This window comes from Pogoniulus pusillus, chromosome 20, assembly GCF_015220805.1.
Source record: "Pogoniulus pusillus isolate bPogPus1 chromosome 20, bPogPus1.pri, whole genome shotgun sequence".
NCBI classification, from domain to species: domain Eukaryota; kingdom Metazoa; phylum Chordata; class Aves; order Piciformes; family Lybiidae; genus Pogoniulus; species Pogoniulus pusillus.
This window is the reverse complement of record NC_087283.1, coordinates 10,369,833-10,393,991: the sequence shown is the minus strand read 5'-3', so window position 1 is coordinate 10,393,991 and position 24,159 is coordinate 10,369,833. Positions and strand designations below refer to the sequence as shown.

Below are 24,159 nucleotides of genomic sequence, written 5' to 3'. Positions count from 1 at the left end.
ATCACAATATCTAGGCAGGTTTGGAATCTCTCCAGAGGAGGCGACTCCACAACATCTCTGGGCAGCCTGCTCTAGGGCTCCAACACCCTCACACCAAAGAAGTTTCTCCTCCTGTTCAGAGGAAACCTCCCGGGTTCCTTTTCGTGCCTGATGCCCCTTGTCCTGTTGCTAGGCACCACTGACCTCTTGTTCCCCACCCTTTAGTTCTTGCTGATCATTGGTCAGATCCCCTCTCAGGCTGCTCTTCTGCAGGCTAGGCCTCCAGGTCCCTCAGCATCTTTTATCCTCTATTGAACTCTCTCCAATAGTTCTCTTTCTCTGTTGAAACAGGGAGCCCAGAACTGTACACAGTCTTCCAGACATGGTCTCACTGAGGCAGAGCAGACTGGGAGGAGAACCTTCCCTGACCTGCTGGCCACATTCTTCTTCGTGCACCACAGGAGACCATTGACTTTCTTAGCCAGGAGGGCACATTGCTGGCTCATGGTGAACTTATCCACCAGGACTCACAGTTCCTTCTCTCCTCTCTCCCATCTTGGTTAGGACCAAGGGTTTGGGGTTTGCACACAGAGCCACCCCCACAGCAGCAAACCCCTGGTGCAGAGCAGCACCTGCTCTGGGAGCTCCTCAGGATTGCAGCAGTGTGAGCATCGCATGAGCTTGGAGTCTTACTTTGGGCATGAGAACCAGCTGCAGGCTAATGCTCAGACCTTTTGGTCCTGGGAACCTGCTCCTGTGCTGCCTTTTCGGGTTCAGTGGGATGGAAGGGAGGAGGAGCAGTTCCCCAGCTGCATTCCAGCCGCAGCTCTGCTTAGATCCTGCTTTTCCCCTTTAAGCCGTGTGTGTGGCTCCTGCCCACGTCAGCGCCAGGGAAGAGCCGAGCAGGATTCCCGAGTGGAAGCACGGCAGCACCAGGCTGGATTCTGCTCTGGAGCTGTGCAGGAGGCTGAAGCAAGCAGCAAGCGAGCTGCTTTAAAAATAGCAGTCTGGAGGAGTGGCTCCTCACCGGCTGGGTGCACAGCTCAGCACTGTGGTCCTCCTTCCCACCAGGATCAGGGCGCGTGGTCCAGCCACCATCTCTGGTGGCCAGAAGTGAGATAACCTCTGAAGTGAGAAAGCTCCATTCCCACCCTGCCTGGACATCATCCTGGGCAGCAGGCTCTGGGTGACCCTTCTTTAGTGGGAGTAGTTGGACTAGATGATTTCCAGAGCCCCCATAGCTGCACACCTCCTCCTACCTCTGAGTATTGTGCTTCCATGTGGGGACTGGCACTCCTATGGCCTTGCCTGTGTTCTGTTTGCTGAGACTTTACCCACTCTGAGCCTTTCTTCTGATGTGCTCCACATTGCTGCAAGGTGCTAGAGAAAAGCATTCAGAGAGGCTGCAGGAGCTGGTGGCACTTGATGCCATTGAGAAGAGATCTTTGTGCAGGTTGTCCTTTTAAATCTGCTGAAAATTGGATTCTGAGTAAATAAATTGTGGATTGAGATAAAACACATTTGCAGCTCTGTTAGTCCAGGAGCAGCTGGGGCCAGGGAATCCAGCCCAGAGACTTCCTGGGCTGGGCTTTTCTGCTGAACATGGGAAGCAAAGCTGCTGGTGGAACAGCATGAACCATATCCACTGGGAGAAGCTCCTTCTCCATTCTTCCTGCCCATAGTTCAGATCCTCTTAGAGGCTTTGCTTCTGCACAAGCATTGTGCCATGCAGACAGCCTGAGGCTGGCATGCTGCCCATGCTAGGACTAATGTCAGCACTGGGAGCCATTAAGGGGTCATTGAATTGTTTTGGTTGGAAAATACCTTTAAGATCTCAAGTCCAACCCTTAACCCAAGCACTGCCTGGCCACCACTAAACCATGTCCTCAGCACCACATCTTCATGGGATATCTGGGGATGGGGACTCCACCACTGTCTTGGGCTGCCTGGGTCAGCCCTCTGCTTTTTGGGGAAGAAATTGTTCCTCACGTCCAACCTAAACATCCTCTGGGGCAACTTAAGGCTGTTTTCTCTTGGGAGAAGAGACTGACCCCCACCTGGCTCCAGCCTCCTTTGCTCCAGTTTCCTCAGCTGCTCCTCACCAGATCTGTTGTGCAGACCCTTCCCCAGCTCCACTGCCTGTCTCTGGACCCGCTCCATCCCCTCAGAGTCCCTGTAGTGAGGGCTGCAGAACCATTATTTGAGGTGTGGCCTCCTCGGTGCTGAGTCCAGGGGGACGATCAGACGCTGGGCTCAGTGCTGCTCCTTACGCAACCAGTGCAGGAGGAGCAGCCAACGACCTACTTCCCCCAAAGGCTCAGAGAAGTCAGATTAAGCTCTGGGCTGCAGCAGGCGAGTGCCTTGCTGTGCAGGGGCTGGTGCTGTGCTTCCCTGCTGCTGCTGCTGCTGCTGCTGCTGCTGCTGCCGCTGCTGCCACAGAGCTCTCAGGGGAACAGGTCAGCAAGGCTCTGCATGGCAGGAGGAGGAGGAAATCCCTTTATTGCAGGGCAGGAGCAGCTACCAAGGAGCAAGGTGCTATGGAGAGCAGAACTGGGTGGGATCCTCCAGCAGCAGGGACCTGCACAGAGGCAGGGATGGGAAGCGTGCAGGATCCTGAGTCCTCAGCTGCCTCCCCGCAGCAGGCGAGAGCGTGGCAGCCGCTCTCCCATTTATTTTTATCTTGTTGATCACATGCTCTTGATGTGAAATGTTCTGTGGAGGAGGAAATTTTCTGCCACTGTGGAATTAAGGAGACTTTAGGGGGGTTTGGTTGAACTTGGTCATCAGTGTTGGCAAATCAGAGGCTCGTGCTGACAGCTCACAACAGCTGGCTTATATTAACGGATGTGTTCATCTTCTAGCTGTGGCTCCTTCCACACATGCACGTGGTGCAGCCCCTCCACCACATACCCCCCTTGCACTGCCTGGTGGCACTGGCCAAGGTGGGACCTCCTTGAGTATCTTTGTGTCCCACTTTGTGGGTATGGCTGGACGTGGAGAAGCCAAGCCTGGCCGAGCTGGGTTTAACCAACCTGCTTTGAACCACAGCTCAGAGCCTCCTGAGGAGTAGGAAGGTTCCCTGTCTGCTGGTCAAGTGTCCTAGTGCTTGTGGCAAGGATGTCTGGAGGGACACATGGCTCCTGGACCTGTCCAGACTGAATTGTTTTCTTACCATAAGCACTTTGAGTTAAATTTTATTTCAAGCCATTAAGAACTTCTCCACATCTCTGTGATATGATTTCGTCTTGTAGCTCGGTTACGGCTGCCAGGGTAACTGAAACGTGGCTCTGCAGAATTAGAGCAGGGCTCTCCTCCCTGCACAGACGTGTGTCCAGGGGTGTCTTTAAAGAGGGGTGGCCCGTGCTGGCTGGTTGAGAAGGTTCCCTGGGACAGAGATGTTAGTTCTTCACTGTGCAAGGTTCCAGGAGCACAAGGTTGATGGAAATCACAGAATCATGGAATGGTTTGAGTGGGAAGAGACCTTTAAAGGTTGTCTGGTCCAACCACCCTACAGTCAACAGGGACATCTGCAACTGGAGCAGGTTGTTCAGTGCCACAGACTACCTGACTTGGATTGGTTCCAGGGATGAGGCAGCTTTCACTTCCTCAGGCAGCCTGGGCCAGTGGCTCACCACCTTCAGTGTAGAAAATTCTCCTTTCTCTCCAGTCTAAATCTCCCTCTCATAGTCTCAAACCATCACACCTTCTCTGCCATAACAGGCCCTGATAAAAAGTCTGTCCCCATGTGTCACCTGCTTTGGGTGAGACCTTTGAAGTACAGGAGCAGCACAGCATGGGAGAAAGTTTTGAGAGCTGCCTGCTTGCTGCTGGTGCTACGAATCAAGCTGGAGCAGTGGAGGCCATCCCCACACGCTGCTGCCCTCATCTGCCAGAGACTTTTACTCTGCTTGCAGCTTGGTGAATGAAGGAGGAAACCTGTGTTGGCCCCAAAGTCCAGTGGTGGAGTTTAAACCCCTCTGTCCCCTAGTGTTTTTTTTCTGACCCACTGGACTTTGCACGAAGGCAGAGCAGGCTCTGTCCTGCTGGTGGCCTTGTGCCAGTGACCCACATTTTGTTGGACAGCATCACAAATACGGCTGATTGAGCAGAGCCAGGTTGCAGGATTTGCCTTTCCCCAGGCTACTGGACCCTGCCCTGGCACAGGTGGTGGGGAAGAGGCAGAGTGCAGCTGGTCCCTCAGACCGTTCTATTTCTGTCTGTGTGATCTGTTGCAAATCCTCTTGGACCTCTCCATCTCCTCATGCAGTTTGAAATTCCAGTTTGAGGATGCTGCATCTGGGAACTGGGCAAACACTGGGCTTAGTGGAGTGTCTCAGAATCCCAGCGTGGTGGGGGCTGGAAAGGACTTCTTGAGGTTATCTAGTCCAAGCGCCCCTGCTAAAGCAGGGTCACCCACAGCAGCTTGCCCAGGATCACAGTGTCCAGGCAGGTTAGGAATCTCTCCAGAGAAGGAAACTCCACAAACTCTCTGAGCAGCCTGCTCCAGGACTCCACCTACTTCCCCTCCCTGGCTGTTGGGAATTAAAGCCTTGGTTTCTTGGAGAGCATTATCAGCCTTTTACTTGTTTTCAGACCTCCCTGTCTCATCCCTCTAACTCTTTCTGGAGATTCTCAAAACATCTTCAGCAAAATAATGAGCATGTTTAGAGTCAAACATTGGGCTAGAAGAGAGCAGGAATTCTTGGTGTCTGTAGCAGCAGCCCACGTGGAAGTGCTCCAGTTCACAGCATTCCTCTTTGGGGGGTGCTTGCTGTGATAAATAACCCTCTTGATTCCTGTCCTCTGGCAGCAACCCAGTGAGCAGCAGTCCCTGGTGGGGCTGATCCTGGCAGGACCTGGTGGCTGGGAGACAAAACTCCTTTCTCAGTTGTACTTCAAAGTCACAGGCAGGATTTCCTTTTTCCAAGACCAAATGTGGTGGGCTTGGGAGCAGAGTTTCCGTTCACATGGGGGGGTTTGAGCAGCTCAGCTGTGCTCTGGGGATGCAGCAAGGGGGGTTTAGTGCTCAAGTTTCTCAAGTGGCACCCAACCAGCCTAATTTAAACTGGCATTGAAGCATGAGATGGGAGGTCAGAGAGCTGCTTACCTGTGTTTGAGAATCATTGGAGCTGTGGATGCCAGGAACATCCAACAGGAGCCTTGCAGTTGTCCCAGTCACAAACAACCTCTGTCAGTGCTTAGGAAGGGATCAGAGCAAAGCTGGATTGTCCACCCACCACACCATCTCTTCCTTAGATTTCTTGGGGGGTTTAGGACGGTTTTCAGGTGGGAGGGACACACCTTGGGTTGCTGAGGCTGGAGGTGCTGGCAGAGGCTGGAGTTTCTTCTCATCCTTATCCACATGCCATGCCAGCAGCAAATACTGGCTCTGGCCTTTGTAGCTGGGTGACTCATGAGACCCAGTGTCAGGCTGAGTTTTGGAGGCTGACAAGCTAGGCATGGGAGTTTCTTCCCTCCTGTTCATTTGGGATGTTTTCAGAGAGATGCAGGAGTAGATGTGCTTAAGTGAACATCTGGCTAACTGCAGGTGGGTGCTCTGGAAGCAGACACTTTGGAAGGAGAGGGTCAGCCCAGCACTCCCCAGGCCTGCAGAGCCCTTGGTTGATGAAGATGAGGGAGTGAGATGGCAACATTTCTGAGCTGTCAGCCTCTGTCTCCTTAGCACTCTCTGCTGATGCTTGTAGGTGCCTCCAGTTTGGGCCACGCTGTGGTGGTGTAAGGCTGTGTACGCTCCTCAAAGCACCATGGCACAAAATGGAGGCTCCTAGAAGTACAGTACCAGCTATGACCCCACCAAGGACCTGCTCCCTCTGTCTTATATTAGCCTGTGATGTTGGAGGGATCTGATGAGAAGCAGCAATCTCAGTGTGTGATCCTGAGTAGCTGCCTCAGGAACCTGCGCTCCCACCGCGGGGACGAGCCCTTCGCTGTAGGCTTTTCATCTGGAGATGAGACAGTGGAGCTGGAGAGCACTTTGCTCAGAAGTGAAGGTGGGTTTTGGTTGCAGTGCCACTCACAGCCTGTGCTTCTGTGCTTGCAGAAAAGCAGGGTCCAGAGCGGAAGAGGATTAAGAAGGAGCCTGCCACCAGGAAGCCTGGCTTGCTCTTCGGGATGGGCCTTTCGGGGATCCGGGCAGGCTACCCACTCTCCGAGCGCCAGCAAGTTGCTCTCCTTATGCAGATGACAGCAGAAGAGTCTGCAAACAGCCCAGGTGAGATCCAGAGGGTGGTTTGGCTCAGGGCTTTGGGCAGGGCTTGCAGCAAGAGTTTCATAACTACCCCTTCCCTAGGTTCTCCAGGCGGCTCTCAGGGGTCTGCTCTCTCTCAGCAACTCAGGTGGGATGCTGGAGCAGGGCAGCAAGGTAGAGGTGCCAAAAAGGTTCACATGTGGCTGTGGCCACCTTTCCTTCTTCCAGCATAAGGTGGTAGTAGAAGATGTTCTGAGAGCCATTTGAGGGCCACCACTGAGGCTGCCCTGGCTGCCTATCTAGAGCTTTAGTTCCACCAGAGCCTCCTCCACACCCGAGCCTCACGTTTTCGGGCTCAGCAGAGGAACATTGGGAATGCAGTAACCTTCTCCATGGGTTTTTTAATGTCTCTTCGTGTGCAGAGGAAGAAGATATGTAAGCACTGCAGCTGCAGCTTGAGATGTGGAGCAGCTGGAGCACAATCACCACGGATTTTGTATTTTGGTCATTTTTAGCTGTTGAATCTGTGCCCCCCCCCGGGGTTTTAGAGGCCCTGCTATCTGCGTGCACACATCTGCGTCCTACGCTCCAAGGCTGCAGCTTTGAGCCGTGCACTTTGTTGTTGTTAGCACTGATCTAGCTGCTCGTGGTGCTGTTCCGTGAGGGAAAAACAAAGGCAGAAAGCTGTGTCATCTTCAGAGCACTCAGATGTCCTCCCAGGAATTGTGTCAGCTTCTGCCAGGGCTGTCAGACCTCACATGGACGTGGTAGTAAAAGGCTACCTCCCTTAGGAACTGTGGGTTTAGGCTAAGGAGCTGCATTATCTGCTCTGAAATCATGGGATTGTCCTTGGTCTTGGCAAGCACTGCAGTTGTCTTGTAGAGTCATAGAATGGTGGGGGTTGGAAGGAGCCTCAGGAGATCCATCTAGTCCAGCCTCTCTGCTAAAGCAGGTTCACCTAGATCAGATGAACCTACTAAATCAGGATCACATCCAGGCAGGTTTTGAAAGTCTCCAGAGAGAAGGAGACTCCACAACTTCTCTAGACGACTTGGTCCAGTGCTCTGTTACCATCAGAGCAGTTTCTCTTTAAGTTCAAGTGAAACCTCCTGTGTCTACAGCAAGCTTTGGCAGCCTGCAGTTAGTATCTGCATTGTACACGCACAGGCTCTCTGCTCTTCAGAGGTTCTGCTGCCTGCCTGGTGGTGAGAGTTTTGGGGACAAGTGGGATGAAACACGTTCCAAGAGCTCCCTCTAAGGGTTTAGGGCTTCCTTTCAATCCACAGTTCTTGATTCTGTTTCTCTTCTCCACGCAGTTGACACAACACCAAAGCATCCCTCTCAATCTACAGTTTGTCAGAAGGGAACTCCTAACTCTGCCTCCAAAACCAAAGATAAAGTAAATAAGAGAAACGAGCGAGGGGAGACTCGGCTGCATCGAGCTGCCATCCGAGGCGATGCCCGGCGCATCAAGGAGCTCATCATCGAGGGTGCAGATGTCAATGTGAAGGACTTTGCAGGTAACCAGCCCCTGGCAGTACCGGTGGGCAGCCCACGACACCAACCTTTCCTCACCTGCTTGTATGTTCCATCTCCAACAGCAGGTCCACCAGCAAAAGCAGTTGCTTGGCAATGTGGGTTTGGTACTTGTGAAGGTGATGTTAACCCAAAATAGTGGTTTTTACCCTTTAGGGAGGAAAAAGTCTTGCTGTCCTTTAAAAAAAAAAGGCAAAAGCTGCTACAGGTTTCTCAGATCCCTGAAAAGCATCAATTATCTTGCTGGAGTTTGGCAGCTAAATCCCAGGTTGTCCTGTCTGCCCTGAACATGCTTTCATATAGGGTTGTGATGCTGGGCTGGGCTTGGTCCATGGTGATCTTGGGTCTGCCATGGCTCTGCTCTCTGACACCATGACCAGGTCCCTCTGCTCTGTTTTCTTGTGCCCTCCCACGTGGATGCCCTTTTGGAAGTGGGGGTGGAGGGTTGCAAAGACAGGTGGCAGGTTGTCCTTGTTTTCCACTTCAAATAGAAGAAATGATGTGCACAAAACTACTGCAAAGAGTGGGCTTGGAAAGCCTTAGCTCCAGAGTTGGATGACTGAAGCTTACAGGGCTCTGGGATTTGGTTTTAAGTACTACACGTGGGGCTGCTGCTGGCACTGCCAACGTGAAGGACAAGGCTGTGCCAGCCAGGTGGCCGAATTAGAGGAGATGATGGTTAGCAGCTGAGGGGCACCATCTCCTCCTCAGCAATGTGGCCAAACTTCTCTGTCAGGTGGTGGGAGTGAGTAGAGGAGGCTGGATGTGAGGCTGTGGCTGCAGCCAAGCCTGAGATGGGAACAGCCCTAAGATGGTGGCTGTGTGATGGCGAAGGGTGCTGTGATGGGGCTGAATCAGCACGAGGCAGCCTCTCCTCCAGCATGTCCGAGAGCTTGACTTTGCTCTTTGCTGTTCTCCTCACACAGTTTGGGGGCTATAAATAGCTAAAGCACTTTCCTCCTCCTGCATGATTAATATCACTGCGAGACCTAGCCCTGGGTTGTGATTAATTCTGGTCACAGGTGCCCCTTTCCAGTGCTCCCAGGGAGGGTAAGGGAATGAGCTCCCACAGCGCTATCAGCAAAACACCAAGGGAGCCATGACACGTGCTGGGAAACTTCAAACCAGCTCCTGCTCCAGCACAGACTGTTTGAGCACAACAAAACAGTGCACTGCCTCTTCTGCTGAGGTTTGTTTGAGAAATAGAGGCACTGTTACTGAGAGACCTTCGAGGCCTGTTGTTGCTGCTGCTTTTGTAGAGCAGGCAGGAAACATTTGTGAGGTCTGTGTGGGGGCTGTGTCAGAGCCACATCTGCAGTTCACAGCTCAGTCCCAATCTGGGCAGCAGCATGGCCCTTAGAGGATCTGGAAGGGGAAAGGATTTGAGACCTGTTTTCCACTTTTCCTCTCCATTTCCTGGGGCTGTGATCTGTCAGATGATCTCCCAGTGGCACACAGCATAACCAGAAGGAATCACTGAATCCCAGAATCCCAGCAGGGTGGGGGTTTTAAAGGACCTCTAGTCCAACCTCTCTGCTAAAGCAGGGTCACTCACAGCAGATTGTCCAAGGTCATAATGTACAGGCTCCAGCACCCTCACAGCAAAGAAGTTTCTCCTCCTGGTTAGATGGAACTTCCTGCGCTCCAGTTTGTGCCTGCTGCCCCTTGTCCTGTTGCTCACTACCAATGAAAAGAGTACAGCCCCATCCGCTTGCCCCACAGCCTTTTAGCTCTTTCTGAGCATTGAGAAGATTCCCTCTTAGACTGCTCTTCTCAAAGCTCAACAGCTCCAGATTTTTCAGCCTTTCTTCCTCACAGAGGTGCTTCAGGCCCCTCAGCATCTTTGCAGCCTCCACTGGATGCTCTCCAGTAGTTCCCTGACTCTCTTGAACTGGGAAGCACAGAACTGGACCCAGGACTCCAGATGTGGCCCTGACAAGGCAGAATAGAAAGGGAGGAGAATCTCCTTCAACCTGCTGTCCACACTCTTCTTCATGCCCAGCAGGAGACCATCAGCCTTCTTGACCACGAGGGCACATGCTGGCTCATGAGAAACTTGTTGTTCACCATCACTCCCAGGTCCTTCCCCACAGGAGGATCAGTTTGTCTAATGATTGGTTGGAGCAGCAAGGGAAAGCTTCAGGTTTCTTCCTGCTGTGCCATGGGGAGCTGGGTGGACAAAACCATCTTGGCCATCAGAGCCGCAGCCTCCTTGACACACCAACACCTGCAGCCTCTGTGGACGGAGGTTTCCTTTCACTGTCTCTGTCCTCCCTGAAGGTGATGTGTGTGTCCTGAGTGTCCCTTTGCTTGCAGGCTGGACGGCGTTGCACGAGGCCTGTAACCGGGGCTACTACGATGTGGCGAAGCAGTTGCTGGCTGCAGGTGCCGAAGTCAACACGAAGGGGTTGGATGATGACACCCCGCTGCACGACGCAGCCAACAACGGGCACTTCAAGGTTGGTTCTTGTTGCAGGTCATAGCTCTGTTTATAATGACCTTTTGTAGTGCTGCTTCAAGCAGCCAACTCTGCAGACACAGAGATTCTGGCTAGTTTCTTCTTGTTTGATAGCCATGCAGCAGGCAGAAGTTCTCCTGTCCCAGTGATGAGTGTTTTACTTGGTGTTTCTATGTGCAGGAGCCAGTTCTTTCTTCTTCTTCTTCTGGGCTTGGAGAGGAAGCATGGTCATGTGCCTTTTTCTACTCCTTTCTTTCTTGCCCAGGCTGGTTCATGTTGCTCATTTTTGTCTTCTTTCATATCAGTGATTGTTCGTAGCATAAGATGTGTCCTGCTTGAGGACATCCCCCTGTTAGTTATGTGTCAAAGTTGTCCAGAAAGTGTGGAATGGAAACATCAGGAGCACCTTTAAGTCTGGGTTTCTCTTTCCAGGTGGTGAAATTGTTGTTACATTATGGAGGTAACCCTCATCAAAGCAACAGGAAGGGCGAGACACCTCTAAAAGTAGCTAATTCTCCCACCATGGTGAATCTGCTCCTGGGAAAGACCACGTACCCCTCCAGCGAGGAGAGCTCCACAGGTGAGATTGACCTTTATGTGAACATGGGAGTGATGTTTGTGGCCTGCAGCTGTCTGTTAATACAGAGACGTTAAGAGGACAGTGAAGTTAGACTCTTGTCAGGATATCTGCACGCTGCTGCCACGGTCAGGAGTCCATCCGTAGCTGTAACCCAAATTCAGACAACATAACTGCCAGCCTGTAGCTCCGGGAGCTCTAGCTGTTTGCCCTGGAAGCCTACGTTGAGATCACTTGCCTGGTGCAGTCAAGATGTAGGATTGGAAGCCCATCACAGGTAAATGGATGTTCTACCTTTAAAATGTGGGTGATGGTCCAGCTTGTGTGGAGAGAGGAGGAGTTTTGCGTGCACCTGGTGTGTTCCCAGCCCTCCTCTGGTTGGAGGGCACGGGCTCAGCTGTAGCAGTGTTCATGTTTCAGTTTGTGTCACACAATTGCCACCACTGTGGGGAATGCTCCAGGTTTTAATTAGTGTCAATTAGACTTTTTATGGGGAGCCTTGACCTATGCTCTGGGCAGCCATAACCCTGCTAAGAAGGTCTTTCAATGCACCTGGGATGTTGTGTTAAGGAGCACCCTGTGCAGGTTTGAGACTTGGTAGCTGTTCCTTCCCAAAAAGTCTCCCAAGTGGCTTTTGGAGCAATCATCTGCAATGTTAGCAAGGGCTGGGTGAGGCAAAGGGGTGGGAAGGTCTTTTCCAGGGGTTCATGTCTGCAGCAGATTGATGATGTTCCCTCTCCAAAGCTCCTTAACACCTTGTTCTTCTCTCTCTGCAGAGACCTCAGAAGAGGAGGACGCCCCTTCCTTTGCTCCCTCCAGCTCTGTTGATGGCAATAACACAGACTCAGAGTTTGAGAAGGGTTTGAAGCACAAGCCCAAGGCCCAGGAGCCCCCCAAAACCATCACCCCGGTGAAGGACGAGTACGAATTTGATGAGGACGATGAGCAGGACCGGGTCCCGCCGGTCGATGACAAACATTTGCTGAAAAAGGATTACAGAAAAGAGACTAAAGCAAACAGTTTCATTTCCATACCCAAAATGGAAGTGAAAACTTACACTAAAAATAACACAATTACACCAAAGAAAGCTGCCCACCGCATCCTGTCGGACAGCTCGGACGAGGAGGAGACCAGCGTTGCTGTAGGGACAGGGGAGAAGCTGCGCCTTTCGACCCACTCGATCCTGCCCAGCAGCAAGATTCGGGAGCCCCCCAGCACAAAGCCACCCAAGGAGAAAAGCAAAGTGAAAAAGAAGCGGAAGAAGGAGACAAAAAGCAAAGAGGTTCGGTTTGGCAAAAAAAATGACAAATTTTGTTCCTCTGAATCAGAGAGTGAAAATGTGGAGAGTGAGGAGGATGACAGAGACTCTCTTCAGAGCTCTAGCTGTGTAAAGGACTCCAGGCTAGTGCTAAAGGAATCCTCCTTGTTTAACTCTCTGTCTGCCTCATCGACCTCTTCTCATGGGAGTTTAGCATCCCAGAAACATAATCCTAACCTTACAGAACAGCACTCCAAGCACTGGAGGACGGACAATTGGAAAACCATATCTTCTCCAGCTTGGTCAGACGTCAGTTCCTTATCAGACTCCACCAGGACGAGGCTGACGAGCGAGTCAGACTACTCGTCCGAGGACTCGAGCTTGGAGTCGCTAAAGCCAGTCAGGAAGAAACCAGAGCACAAAAAGAAAAACACCTCCCACAACACCGTTCCTGAGAAAAAGAATTCATTCCATAGCAACGTGGATGGGGCAATCCCAAAGCTGGACAAGGAGGGGAAGGTTGTGAAAAAGCATAAAACGAAACACAAACATAAAAACAAGGAGAAGGGGCAGTGTCCTGTCAGCCAAGACATTAAAATCATCAAAACGTTTTCTTTTGAGTTTGAGGACTCTAAACAGAAGCCTGAGAAAGGCTTGATAGTAGAGACAGAAAATCCAGTCGAAAACAAGCTGAAAGTGCTAAAGCATGAGCGGGAGCATGGTAAGAAGGAGGAGAAGCTCCCCAAAGGGAAGGCAGAGGAGAAAGAATGGTTGTTTAAAGATGAGACTGGAAAATCCTCGAAAGAGGAGAAATCTCTAAGAAAAGTCAAAGATGGCAGTAAAGACATGAGCAAATCCTTCAGAGAAGGGTTGAGTAAAGCAGAAAAAGAGAAACCTTCAAAGGAGAAGTCTCCCAAAGAAGAGAAGCCGAGGATACACAAGGAGGAGAGAAAGAAGAAGTCAAAGGACAAGCAGTCAAAATCTGAGAAGAAGAATGAGCTGAAGGAGGAGAAGGTTTCGAAATTGGAGAAAGAAAAATCCTTCAAGGAGGAGAAAGAGAAATGCAAGAAAGAAAAACTTTACAGAGATGAGTCTGGGTTTGATGAGTTCAGCAACAAAACCCAATTTCCCGAAAGCGAGGACACAAAGTTCAGCCTTTCAGATGATCAGCAAGAGAGGTGGTTTTCAGACCTGTCTTCTGATTCATCCTTTGATTTCAAAGGAGAAGACAGCTGGGATTCTCCTGTAACGGATTTCAGGGAGATTAAAAATGACACCATGGCAAAGCTAATCATAGAACCAGTCAAAGAGGAAATTAAAGACAAGAAGAAAGACAATAAAATGAAAGAGAAGAAGGAATACACCGAGAAACGCAACGAGAAGGACACCTTCTTAAAGAAGAAAGAGAGGGACTATGTGGACAAAAGCTCTGAGAAGAAAAAGGACCAAACAGACAGACACAAAGTTACTCCTAGTTATCTGCCTGAAAAGGACAAGAAGAGGAAGGATTCTGCAGAGGGTGCCAAGGAGAGGAAAGAAAAAGATACAGGTGAATCCAACAAGGACAGAAAAGATTCCTCTGATGGCTCTAAAGATCGGAAAGACACCAAAACGAAGCAGGAGGAGCCCTATCGAGATGACTTCAAGGAATACAGCTGTGAAACTTTCTTCAAGGATAAGGCAGACCCTGAATTCAGTGGTAAGACTCTGGAGAGTTGGGAGAGGCACCACTCTGGGAAGGAAAAGGAGAAGAAAGATGCTTCAGAGAAAGAAAGAAAAGAAAAGGCAAAGCCAGAAAAATACAAGGAAAAATCCAAAGAAGGTGACAAGGAGAAAAATGAAAAAGCTGCTCCTGAGAAAATCCCAAAAGACAAAGAGCTGGAGAAGGGTTTCAAGGAGAAAAAGGAACCTAAGGAGAAGTACAAAGACCTGCACAGCAAAGACAAGGAAAGGAAGAGTTCCTTTGACCAGGTTAAGAAGGAGAAAAACTTCTCCACAGACCGAGAGGACTTCTCCGAGAAAAAGGATGAGAAGAAGGGGAAGGAGAAGAGCTGGTACAGCATTGCTGACATCTTCACCGACGAGAGCGAGGACGAGCGGGATGACTACAGCCTGACGGGCTTCAAAGTCGGCGACTCGGCCACCAGCGAGGTGCATCGTCTGGACAGTCTGCAGGAGAAGGACGAGGGAGCGGCTGCGGAGAAGGAGCTGTACCCAGACAAGCACCGCAAGTACTCCTCCGACCGGCAGCATTCTGGAGAGAAGCAGAAAGATAAGGATTCCAAGGAGAAGAAGAAGGACAAAGGAACATCAGAAGGAGGGAAGGAGAAGAAGGAGAAGAGCTCCTTTGAAAAACACAAAGAGAAGAAAGACAAAGACTCTACTGAGAAGTACAAGGACAGGAAAGACAGAACGTCCATAGATTCCACGCAAGAGAAGAAGAACAAGCAGAAGCTCCCAGAAAAGGTGGAGAAGAAACATGCCGGTGACGACAAGGTGAAAAGCAAACATAAGGAGAAGCCGGAGAAGGAGCATTCCAAGGAGAAGAAGTCTTCAAAAGGAGGGGAGTCGGAGAAGAGCCTGCTGGAGAAACTGGAGGAGGAGGCTCTGAATGACTACCGAGATGACTCCAATGACAAGATCAGTGAGATCTCTTCTGACAGCTTCACAGACAGAGGCCAAGATCCAGGACTGGCCAGCCTCTTCGAGTCTTCTAACCTTTCTCTTGCTGATGCCACCGAAGAGAAGTTTAAGGACTCTCTGCCTTTACCCTGCTTGCAGGACAAATTGAAGGAGAAAGAGCGGCACAGGCATTCCTCATCTTCATCAAAGAAAAGTCATGAGAAGGAAAAAGCAAAGAAGGAGAAAACAGAGAAAAAGGAAAAAACAGAAGACTTCAAAGACTCCAGCAGCAGAAAGGATTCCACTCACTACGAGAAGGATTTCTCTGTGGATGGGGAAGCTTTTGGTGCTTCCTACAACATGAAGGCAGAGGCTGATGAGGAGCCAGAGAAAGGCATTGATTACTTATTTTCTGAAAAGAAAGATAAAAATGATTCCGAGAGGGAGCTGTCAAAGAAGGCGGAAAAAGAAAAGAATTACAGTTCCAGCACCATCAGCACAGCTAAAGAGAAGAAGAAGCGAGATAAACACAAGGAAAAATGGAAGGAGGAAAAGGAAAAGCATCGGGACAAACATGCAGATGGCTTCTTTAAACACCACAAAGATGAGCCAAAGTCAGCACTTAAAGACAAGGACAGTCCTCAAGTTACCGCCTTCAAAGACAAATCAAAGGAGGACAACCTCAAATTTGGCGAGACCAAGCTGAAGGAGAAGCTGAAAGAGAACCAAGAGAAGGACAAATCGGAGTCAATCAAAATAAGCAATGGGAACGAGAAAATAACCCTTTCCAAAGACAGCGGCAAGAAAGATGCCAGGCCCAGGGAGAAGCTTCTGGGAGATGGCGATCTGATGATGACCAGCTTTGAGAGGATGCTGAGCCAGAAGGACCTGGAAATAGAGGAGCGCCACAAAAGGCACAAAGAGAGAATGAAGCAAATGGAGAAAATGAGGCACAGGTCCGGAGACCCCAAGTTAAAGGACAAACTCAAGAGCTCAGAAGATGTGCGCAAGAGGAGCCTGGATCTGGCAACAAAGAAGCCGCTGGCGCTTGACACTCAGCTGAAGGACAAGAAGCTGAAGGAGTTGGGCCCACTGACTCCCATTCTGTCACCAGAAAACAAAGCACAACCTGCTGTTGGGACAGACTCCAAGGACTGGATAACAGGTCCTCAGCTGAAGGAGATCCTCCCGGCGTCTCCCAGGCCAGATCAGAACCGGCCAACGGGAGTCCCGACCCCAGCATCAGTCGTCTCTTGTCCAAGCTACGAGGAGGTGATGCAGACGCCCAGGACTCCCTCCTGCAGCAACGAAGACTACACTGACCTGATGTTCGAGTGCGCGGACTCGCAGCATTCGCTGCCCATCTCCACCATGTCCATGAACGCCTGTTCTCCATCCTTCTTTGACAGGTACACTAACGTCTCCAGTGGGCTGCCTGAGAACCCCAGCCAGACCCCGACTCGTACCATACCCTCCACCAACCTCTACCGTTCCATCTCTGTTGATATCAGAAGGGCACCCGAAGAAGAGTTCAGCGTTGGAGATAAATTCTTCAGGCAGCAAAGTGTCCCAGCGACAACAAATTACGACTCTCCGGTGCAGCATTTAATGGAGGAGAAAGTTCCCCTTCCTTCTGTCCCTGCTGAGAAGTTCCAGTGTCTGTCTCCTGGGTATTACTCACCAGACTATGGAGTTTCGTCACCCAAAGTAGAGGCTTTGCACTGTGCTCCAGGAGCTGTCAGCGGGGTCGCCCAGTCACCCGAAAGTGTCTTTTCTGGTTTACAAGCCAAATCCTCCCCTTCACACAGAGATGAACTGCTCGCTCCATCAGTAGAAAGTGCTCTTCCTCCTGACCTCGGCATGCCCTTGGACACCACGGAAGAGCAGCAAGCCACCGCCTCCATCATGCCACCAGAACCCACCTACTTACCACCAGTTGAAGAAAACCATTTCACTTCAGCCATGCCCGAGCAAAACAACATAGACTGGGACAACCCTCCCAGAAACCCTGACACCGCCATTCCTCCCAGCCTGATGGGCAACTCGGCAGAGCACTCTGTCAGCTGGTCCATGGGCTCAGAGCTTCTGATGAAATCACCCCAGAGGTTTTCTGAGTCCCCTAAACCTCCTCTCTGCTCCCTAGAGCCAATTCATCCCACACCGGTCGCCTTCATTCCCACAGATGCTTCCTACCCCGTGTCCCCCATATCATACCCTCTGTCAGTGTCCGAGCCGGGGCTCGAAGAAGTCAAGGAGGATGCTGAGGAAGCAGTTCCAGCAGAAATAGCAACTGCTGAGGAGCAGGCTCCATACATGTCCCCTACTAGGTTAGACACATTCTTCAATAACTGCAAACCTCTTCCAGAAGAAGCACCTGAGATACCTCCAGAGCCCCCCTGTATGCCAGCAGAACCTCAGGCAGAAGTTGTCACTGCGCCAGAAAACAGCTATTTGGAAAACAGCAACAGCAATGCTGCGCCTGCAAATACAGAGGAGGCCGTAACGTGGCCTGATCCCTTCACCAATACAGAAGATGAGTTGGACCTCGGCCCCTTCTCACTGCCAGAGCTGCCTCTGCAACCCAAGGATGTTGCAGAGACAGAGGTGACTGAGGCAGAAGCGGTAGAAGAAAGTCCAGCAGCAGCTTCAGAAACAAGCGCTGGAATCATCAAAGCGACCACAGCCGTAGTAGCATCTGGGGAGCCTGAGGAGCCACCGGCCAGCCAGGCAGCTGCTGTCCTGCCTGTGGAGGCAGAGCCCCAAGCAGAGGAGGAGAAACCAGAAGTGGCTGCTCAAGAAGCCACCTCAGAAACACTGAGCGTAGCTGAGGAGAAAGGAGCGGAGGAGTCAGAAACACAGGTTTTCCAGCAGACCCCATCTGAGTCAGCGCAGGCGGAGAGCAAAGAGGTGGAGGTCATGAACGAAGACCTCTCATCTTCTGGTGGGGTGGCAGAGAGCAGCTCCCAGCCCTGTCCTCCACCCGTGGCCAGCACTGAGAACGGCGTCTCGCAGGAGGGAGCTGCAGCACGTGGGGGGAGCCAAGTCTCTTCCTCACAGGCAGAGGCACCTCCGGCCAATGCTCAAGCCGAAGTCACTGAGCCAGTACAAAAACCAGTAGCAGAGGCTCCCAAACCCCCCAAAATAGAGGAGATTCCTCAGAGGATTACCAGGAACCGGGCTCAGATGCTCGCCAACCAAAACAAGCAGAATGCTGCTGCCTCCGAGAAGGAATTTCCTCCCGTTTCGGCGCCCGCCACCCGTGCCAAAGGCCGCATCACGGAGGAGGACGATTCCCAGGCCCAGCACCCGCGCAAGCGCCGCTTCCAGCGCTCCAACCAGCAGCTGCAGCAGCAGATCAACACGTCCACCCAGCAGACCAGGGAGATGATACAGCAAACGCTGGCAGCTATCGTAGATGCCATCAAACTGGATGACATTGAACCCTACCACAGCGACAGGTCCAACCCCTACTTTGAGTACCTCCAGATCAGGAAGAAGATTGAAGAGAAGCGGAAAATCCTCTGCTACATAACCCCCCAAGCTCCCCAGTGCTATGCCGAGTACGTCACCTACACAGGCTCCTACCTGCTGGATGGCAAACCTCTGAGCAAGCTCCATATCCCGGTGGTGAGTCACCTTCATCCTGTGAACAACAGCATCAGGGCCTATGTCCTCCCTTGTGGCTCTAAGCCCAGCCAGATTGTCCCCCAGTGCACCCTTGTGCTGCTAGTGGCTTTGGCCTCCTCTTAGAACATGCTCATAATGACAAACCTAACCCTGAGGAAGTGGGTGGTGGCTGTGTGGTAAATGTGTCCTCTGACACGTTTGGAATAGGGTGCCCAGGAAGGTGGTGGAGTTGCCATCCCTGCAGGTGTTCAAAAACTGTGTAGACATGGCACTTCAGGACATGGTCTAGTGGCCGTGGTGGTGTTAGGTCAGCAGTTGGACTTGGTGATCTTAGAGATCTTTCCTAATCAAAGCAATTCTGTGATTCTGGGAGCTGACCTGCTGGACTTAGGTAACGCTTGGACTCGATGATCTTAAAGTTTTTGTCCAACCAGAACAATTCTGTGATTCTGTGCCTTATGCAAAGGAGACCTTGGGCTGTGCTTAGGAACCTGAGATCTGCTCAGGCTTTAGGGCAGCGAATCCACTGGGTTTGAGCCTGCAAGGCAAAACTGCTTTGAGAAACAGTGGACTTAAATGAGCCTGGAAGACCAAGGAAGAAGATGGCTCTTAACTCCTGCCCCTGTGTTCCCCAGCTCTGATACCTGATGTGCTGGTAGTACTCACTCCTTGGCAGTGGGAGCTGTGTTTCACTGCTCTGCTGCAGGAATGGACTTGGTGGTAGAGATGCATGAAAGAAGTTAGTGCTTCAGGCAAGCCATCCAGTATCCAGCCTGGAGGAGGAGGGTTGATATGACTGACCACAGCAGGTTAGGTTCCTGGCAGCAAACAGGGTCAGACAGATACCTGCTCTGGGTCATTCTGCTGCAGTGCATAGAGAGATAGAATCATAGAACCTTTGGTTCAAGGAGACCTTGAAGATCATTGAGTCCAACCATTAACCCAGCCAGGTCATCACTAAGTGATGTCTCTCAGCACCACTTTGAAACCTCCTCAGCAGTAGGTACTCCGCCACTGCCCTGGGCATCTTTGTAGCCTCCACTGAACTCTCTCCAGTAGTTCCCTGTCTCTCTTGAACTGGGGAGCCCAGAACTGGGTCCACGACTCCAGATGTGGCCTGACTGGCTCAGAGCAGAGGAGGAGAAGAACCTCCCTCAACCTGCTGCCCACACTCCTCTTGATGGTGAGCCCCACAGGCTGTGCACTCACCCAGCAGCATCATGGCTCTAATCCTCCACTGTGACTGCCTTGTGTCCCCAGATTGCCCCACCACCATCGCTGGCAGAGCCATTGAAGGAGCTCTTCAAGCAGCAGGAAGCTGTCCGGGGGAAGCTGCGGCTTCAGCACAGCATCGAGCGGGTAAGGGAGTGCTCCAGGGAAATTCCTGCTGGGATAGAGGTCCCACATTGCCACTGCTGGAGAGGCTGCCACACTCAATGCTTCCTTTGCTCTTCCTCAGGAGAAGCTGATTGTCTCCTGTGAGCAGGAGATCCTGAGGGTTCATTGTCGGGCAGCGAGGACTATTGCCAACCAGGCTGTGCCCTTCAGTGCCTGCACCATGCTGCTGGACTCCGAGGTCTATAACATGCCTCTAGAAAATCAGGTCAGTGCCTGTCTTGGTGCTGGAGAAGAGGTAACTCTCACAGGTGCTGTGTGAGATCCCAATGGAGACACTGCTTTTCCAGAGGGATGTGGGCAAGGATTACTGATGCTCTCCCTGCTCAGGTACTTGTTGCCCACCGTGTCACACAGCAGCAGGACTCAGTCTCTAGTGTGGCATGTTCTGGGACACCCCATGTGTGTGCCACAGAAGGAAATACACCAGGAACACCGGGATGCAGGGAATGTTGTGTCTTTTTAGGAGCAGGCATGACTCAGGTTTATCAGTGAGTCTCGGAACCCTCTGCCCTTCCTTCTGGATCAGGATCTACACACGCTGGAAAGGTTTATTCTGCTGCACTCTGGGATGTCTTTTCCTGTTGAAGGAAGGGGAGAGAAGCCGCTAAATTGATCTGTGTCTGAATAGTGGCTTTGGAAGAGCCTGGCTCTGACTCACAGCCCACAAGAAATGGTGGTTTCTTGCTTCCATTTCATGCCCTTCTCTGCCAGAGAAGGGGGAATCATATCTGGTTTCTGTGTCTGCTTCCTGCAGCCAGTGGCTGTGGTGGTCTTGAGCCATCCCACCAGCACCCTCTGCAGCCCACCCCAGCCTGGCAGCTCGGGAACACACACTGCTGCATTGCAGGAAGGACCCTGCTCCTGCACAGCATCCTGGAATTTATTAATGACCTGATGTATCGATCCAGGAGCCTTGATTTATCCCTTAGCATCTCCCAGCCAAGTTTCTGTGCTTCTGCAGCGAAGGCATTATGATCTTGGGCAGGAGTTGAAGGAGACAGAGGGATGAGGGAGCTGGGATGAGCTGGCACAGACAGATCCTCTGCAAAAGCAATCAAAACTGGGGAGTGTGTTGCCCATATGAGGCTGGGGCTGTGACCCCCTGGGGAAGGGCTGCAGGAGCAGCCAAGGAGCAGCATGCTCTGGCTTCCCACCCCACAGGCACCTTCCTTGTTTCTCTGTGCCCTCAGAGGGGTTGGAACTTGGCCTGTTGGACCTCTGACTGCTTCAAGTAGACAAAACCCAAACTCCAGCGTGTCCTTCCTCTTTGCTTAGGGAGACGAAAACAAATCGGTCAGAGACCGCTTCAACGCGCGGCAGTTCATCTCCTGGCTGCAGGACGTGGATGACAAGTACGACCGCATGAAGGTGAGCGCAGGGGCAGCTCCTCCGGGGGTCCCCGAGCCAGGGCCTGCCTCTTGCTGTACCCCAGAGTTGCCTTTGTGGTTTCAAGGTGGCAGGAGCCCACACAGTGATGTTCAGAGAGCTCTTGGTGACAGACCCAGGTGAAGCAGGGACAATGCTACTTTCAGCTGGGAGACCTTCTTGTGACCTTCCAGTACTTAAAGGGGCTGGTAAGAAATCCAGGGACAGACTTTTGAGCAGGGCCTGTTGTGACAGGACAAGGCATGGTAGGTTTGAACTGAAAGAGGGAGATTCAGACTGGATGTTGAAGGTGCTGAGACACTGGCTCAGGTTACCCAGAAAGGTGGGAGATGCCCCAGCCCTGGAACCTTTCATTCCAGGTCAGGCTGTTTGGGCTCTGAGCGACCTGCTCTAGTTGCAGATGTCCCTGCTGACTGCAGTTGGAGGATTGAACCATATGACCTTCAAAGGTCCCTTCCAAACCAGTTGTAATCCTGTCATTTTGGTGACATGGGCAGAGTTGGCAGCTCCCATGAAGGGAGCAAAACCCTGGTTTTGGGCAGCCAAGGGCCACTGTTGGGTAGATGGACATTGTCTGCTGAGGCTGTCACCAGCAGAGTCAGTGTTCTCTGAGTCCTTGCAAACGTTGCAAAGCCACCCTACAAGGACCCTGTCAGTTTACTCCTGGACTTGAACTCAGCAGACATCCCAAAGTCAGATTGCCTACCTGTGAGGATGAGTGTGGTGTCCCTCATGCAGTTTGCAGGTCTGTCCACCATGATGGTTGCAGGTGCCCTGCCTCTGCTGGGTGGGGTGGGCAGCAGGAACCTTTTCTGCCCTCTCTCACTCACCACGTGTTGTTTTTTTGTCCCCGACCCAGACGTGCCTGCTCATGCGGCAGCAACACGAAGCTGCCGCCTTGAACGCGGTGCAGAGGATGGAGTGGCAGCTGAAGGTGCAGGAGCTGGACCCCGCAGGACACAAATCCCTCTGCGTGAACGAGGTGCCCTCCTTCTATGTGCCAATGGTCGACGTGAACGATGACTTTGTGCTCTTGCCGGCATGACAGTTCCAAACCAGGAGACATCTCTGCAAACTGGCACGGACGGGAGCCCTCCGAGGTCGGGCGGTCGAGCTCACATTCACCCTTACCGCTTGCTGATGAATCCCTGGTCAGAGGAGGAGGAAAGCAGCTATCAGCAGACAACAAAACAATAAGGCAAACAATTGCACTTTCTTCACACCGCGTCCCTCGCTTCCGGACTGCCGGCAGCTCCGCCGGGCAGCGGCCCGGGACCTATCTCCTCTGCGGGGAGGCAGCCGGTCTGCGCCGCGGGCAGCGAGCACTCCCCGGCCCCGAGACTGGCAGAGACGTGGAGGGAGGAGGCCAAGGACACACATTTTGTGTGCGTGTGTTGCAGAACAGGCTGCTGAGCGGGGCCAGCAACCACGTTGTCTCCGGCGGACTCGTGAGCACCGTGATTTCCAGCTCTCTCGTTTTCCACCGCTCGCGGATCTCCTACGGGAGAAGCTGCAGTAGGAAACCATGGGGAGGGTGGGGGGGGATGTTTGGAGTTTTCTCGTTCCATCCTGGCTATGTCTAAACCAGAAAAGACAACAAACCAAACAACAACAACAACAAAAAAGGAAACAAACAAAAAACCACAAAACAATTCGAAACAACCAAGAAAACGAAACAAAAAAGGACAGCGTCCAAGCTGGGGCAGCCGCAGCTCCGGAGGTGTGCCGACGGCTCCGGGATGCGCCCGCGGGAGGAGCCTGCTGCACGCCGAGCACCGGAGGGGGGAGGGTGGGCCGGCGGGGGCAAAAGAAAAACAAAACCCTAAAACAAAAAGGCAACGCAGAGAAAGGACTTTGCCAACTGTGTTTTTAATGGAGTAAAATCCATGTGGTTTATATATATATATATTTTATTTTATTTTATTTGGTTTTGTTGGTTTTTTTTTGTTTGTTTTGTTTTGTTTGTTTGTTTGTTTTGTTTTCGTTTTTTTTTTTGTTTTTGTTTTCCTTTAATCTTGGGCATTTCGTTTCTCTTTCTGAGAACATAACTTGAAAACACTACAGAGCCAATACTCATATAAAGAAAAATTGTATCCCATAAATGCTGTACAGTTTTTATATACATTAACAATGTACTTTTGCTGCCTTCTAGATAATTTATTTTGCAACACATTACTGCACAGTTGTAAATAACTTATGTACTGTAACATCACTTTCAGTTATGTGTAAAGAAATAAATAAATTAATTAAAATTAGCTTGCTTATGGACAGTTCCACCTGGAAGGGGCAGCAGCAGAGACTGGATGAGGCATTTAGTGCCATGGTCTAGACGACTGGATAGGGCTGGGTGATAGGTTGGGCTGGATGATCTTGGAGGTCTCTTCCAACCTGGTTGATTCTGTGAGTCTGTGATTCAGGGCTGGAATCGTCTAGCTCCAACCAGCCTGGCCTTAAAAAATTCCAGGCATGAAACTTCCACCACCTCCCTGGGCAACCTGTTCCAGGGTCTCACTATCCTCGTGGTGAAGAATTTTCTTCCTAACAGCCAATCTGAATCTCCCCTCCTCTAGCTTGGATCCGTTCCCCCTGGTCCTGTCACTACCTGACACCCTAAAAAGTCCCTCCCCAGCTTTCTTGCAGGTCCCCTTCAGATGCTGGAAGGCCACAATAAGGTCTCCTTGGGGCTTTCTCTTCTACAAAATTAACAATCCCAACTCTCTGAGTCTGTCTCCATAGGAGAGGTGCTTCAGCCCTCTGATCATCCTCGTGGCCTGTCTCTGAGCACACTGCAGCTTCCTTGCAAGAGGCAGGATGGTGCATGGTGGTGCTGAGTCATGAAATGAGGCTATCTCCTCTTCTCCTGTCGCTTTTTCCTTGGGAGAAGAGATTGACCCCCACCTGGCTCCAACTTCCTGCCAGGCAGTTGCAGAGAGCCAGAAGATCTCCCCTCAGCCTCCTTTTCTCCAGGCCTTTTCTGTTTGGTTTTTCCGTGTGTGTACACAGGCTGGTTCAACATCTCAGCTGCTCCTTTTGGAAGTGGAGGTGTTACCAATGCAATTTGGCTCCTTGCCTTCTGCTGGCAACTTTGCCGGAGTCACCAGGGTGGACTC

General features: G+C 51.6%; 1 protein-coding gene across 2 annotated transcripts in view; it reads left to right on the top strand.

Moving 5' to 3' along the window:
- ANKRD11 (ankyrin repeat domain containing 11) overlaps positions 1-23,304 on the top strand; it is a 168,110-nt gene extending 144,806 nt beyond the window's left edge. For both annotated transcript variants that reach the window (XM_064160138.1, XM_064160139.1), the window contains 9 exons: positions 6,041-6,211; positions 7,504-7,707; positions 10,040-10,182; positions 10,614-10,761; positions 11,535-18,265; positions 19,526-19,624; positions 19,725-19,868; positions 20,939-21,031; positions 21,909-23,304. In XM_064160138.1, the coding sequence (XP_064016208.1) occupies positions 6,041-6,211; positions 7,504-7,707; positions 10,040-10,182; positions 10,614-10,761; positions 11,535-18,265; positions 19,526-19,624; positions 19,725-19,868; positions 20,939-21,031; positions 21,909-22,094 (7,919 nt within the window). In that variant the 3' untranslated portion in view covers positions 22,095-23,304. The remainder of the gene's footprint in view (positions 1-6,040; positions 6,212-7,503; positions 7,708-10,039; positions 10,183-10,613; positions 10,762-11,534; positions 18,266-19,525; positions 19,625-19,724; positions 19,869-20,938; positions 21,032-21,908) is intronic.
- The last annotated feature ends 855 nt before the right edge of the window (positions 23,305-24,159 follow it).